General features: G+C 37.4%; 1 protein-coding gene across 1 annotated transcript; it reads right to left on the bottom strand.

Moving 5' to 3' along the window:
- Positions 1-300: 300 nt before the first annotated feature.
- On the bottom strand, positions 301-1,386 carry LOC139875249 (uncharacterized). The gene is made up of 2 exons (XM_071862592.1): positions 826-1,386; positions 301-564 (listed from the first exon to the last, which is right to left on the bottom strand). The coding sequence occupies exons 1-2, from the start codon at positions 1,384-1,386 to the stop codon at positions 301-303; spliced, it is 825 nt and encodes a 274-aa protein (XP_071718693.1).
- Between the last annotated feature and the right edge of the window lie 217 nt (positions 1,387-1,603).

The raw sequence follows: 1,603 nt of genomic DNA, 5'->3' as shown, positions 1-1,603 counted from the left end.
CATTAAGTTAGTAGTCTTGTTTTTACATATGTAGTTCATTGTTAATATACTTAATGATATGTTTACTTATCATAGTATCATGTTAACTATATATATATATCCATATATATGTCATCATATAGTTTTTACAAGTTTTAACGTTCGTGAATCACCGGTCAACTTGGGTGGTCAATTGTATATATGAAACATATTTCAATTAATCAAGTCTTAACAAGTTTGATTGCTTAACATGTTGGAAACATTTAATCATGTAAATATCAATCTCAATTAATATATATAAACATGGAAAAGTTCGGGTCACTACAGAATAGCACTAGGCGACACTTTCCACTTGAAACTCATTAGCTTGAGTCTAACAGTAGAATAGACCATCCCGTATACCTGCACCGGCGAGCGATTACCCTTTTTGAATATCCTACGATTACGCTCTTGCCATATAAAGTAAACAGAAGCAGCAAATAGAAGCTTGATAACAACTATCCTCGCCACATTCCTGGCAGCAAAAGGGCTAAGCAGCAAAGCGAAATCCTTCCAATTATGACTCGTAATCGGAAAATCAATGTGCTTCAACACAAGAGACCAAACATGAGAAGCAAAATTACATGAAAAAAACAAATGGTCATGTGAATCGGGAACCATGCCACATAGCGGACATATAATAAAGTCACCCTGTCTAATTTCCCAAACTCTTAGCTTATCTTGGGTCTTCAGTCTTTCACCCATAAGAAGCCAAACAATAAACGCATGTCTAGGGATACATTGGGAGTACCATACAACCGAGAACCATTGGACATTAGTAGCACGAGGACGCAAATATTCTCATACTTGATTGATGGAGAAATCACACTTATTACCATCTAACTGTTTCCATTTCACGACATCATTACCATTAATTAAAACAGGAGGCAACAAATTAGCAAGTGTAGGGAAACGATCCACCCAATCATCGGGCCACAACCACGAATTATTGACAATAACATCACGAACAGAATCTGTAATAGCCAAGCCTGAACGAACAATGTCGCGCCTTCTAACGATGTTAATTAGAGGACCTATTTCAGTCCATTCATCGAACCAAGCTGATGTAGTGGACCCATTTCTGATCTCATGAATAAACCGCCCACGTAACACATCTCGCTTACTCAATAGGTTACGCCATCCCCAGCTCGCATTTATAGGGATCGAAACATCCCAGAAATTACTATCCTTTAATCGATAAGAATGCATCCACCTCACCCAAAGAGACTTTTTGTGTGCCAATATCCTCCAAACATGGATAGTTAAGAGAGCAATATTCCAATATTTCAACCGCTTAATACCCAAACCACCCTCTTCTTTCGGAAGACACACATCATCCCACTTAACCTTTGCTTTACCTTTTTTCATACTTCATTGGCACCATAAAAAACCTCGCATCAATCCTTCAATCTCTTTTATAATTTCACTCGGGAGAAGGAAGACCGACTGCCAATATATTTGCATAGAAGACAAGATAGAGTTTATTAGTTGAACTCGACCTGCAAATGATAAGAACTTGTTCTGCCAGTTATCAATTTTACTCTTGACACGATCAACCAGCATTTTACAATCACTATAAAACAAT

Source organism: Rutidosis leptorrhynchoides, chromosome 11 (genome assembly GCF_046630445.1).
Source record: "Rutidosis leptorrhynchoides isolate AG116_Rl617_1_P2 chromosome 11, CSIRO_AGI_Rlap_v1, whole genome shotgun sequence".
Lineage (NCBI taxonomy): Eukaryota > Viridiplantae > Streptophyta > Magnoliopsida > Asterales > Asteraceae > Rutidosis > Rutidosis leptorrhynchoides.
The sequence above is the reverse complement of the archived record's forward strand: the minus strand, read 5'-3'. Positions and strand labels throughout refer to the sequence as shown.

Bases quoted from the DNA above. Each gene is read 5' to 3' on its own strand.
- LOC139875249 (XM_071862592.1), bottom strand. From the start codon at position 1,386: ATGAAAAAAGGTAAAGCAAAGGTTAAGTGGGATGATGTGTGTCTTCCG. The intron at 565-825 runs GTATGAGAATAT...CTTGTGTTGAAG, and splicing joins GTGATTTCTCCATCAATCAA to CACATTGATTTTCCGATTAC.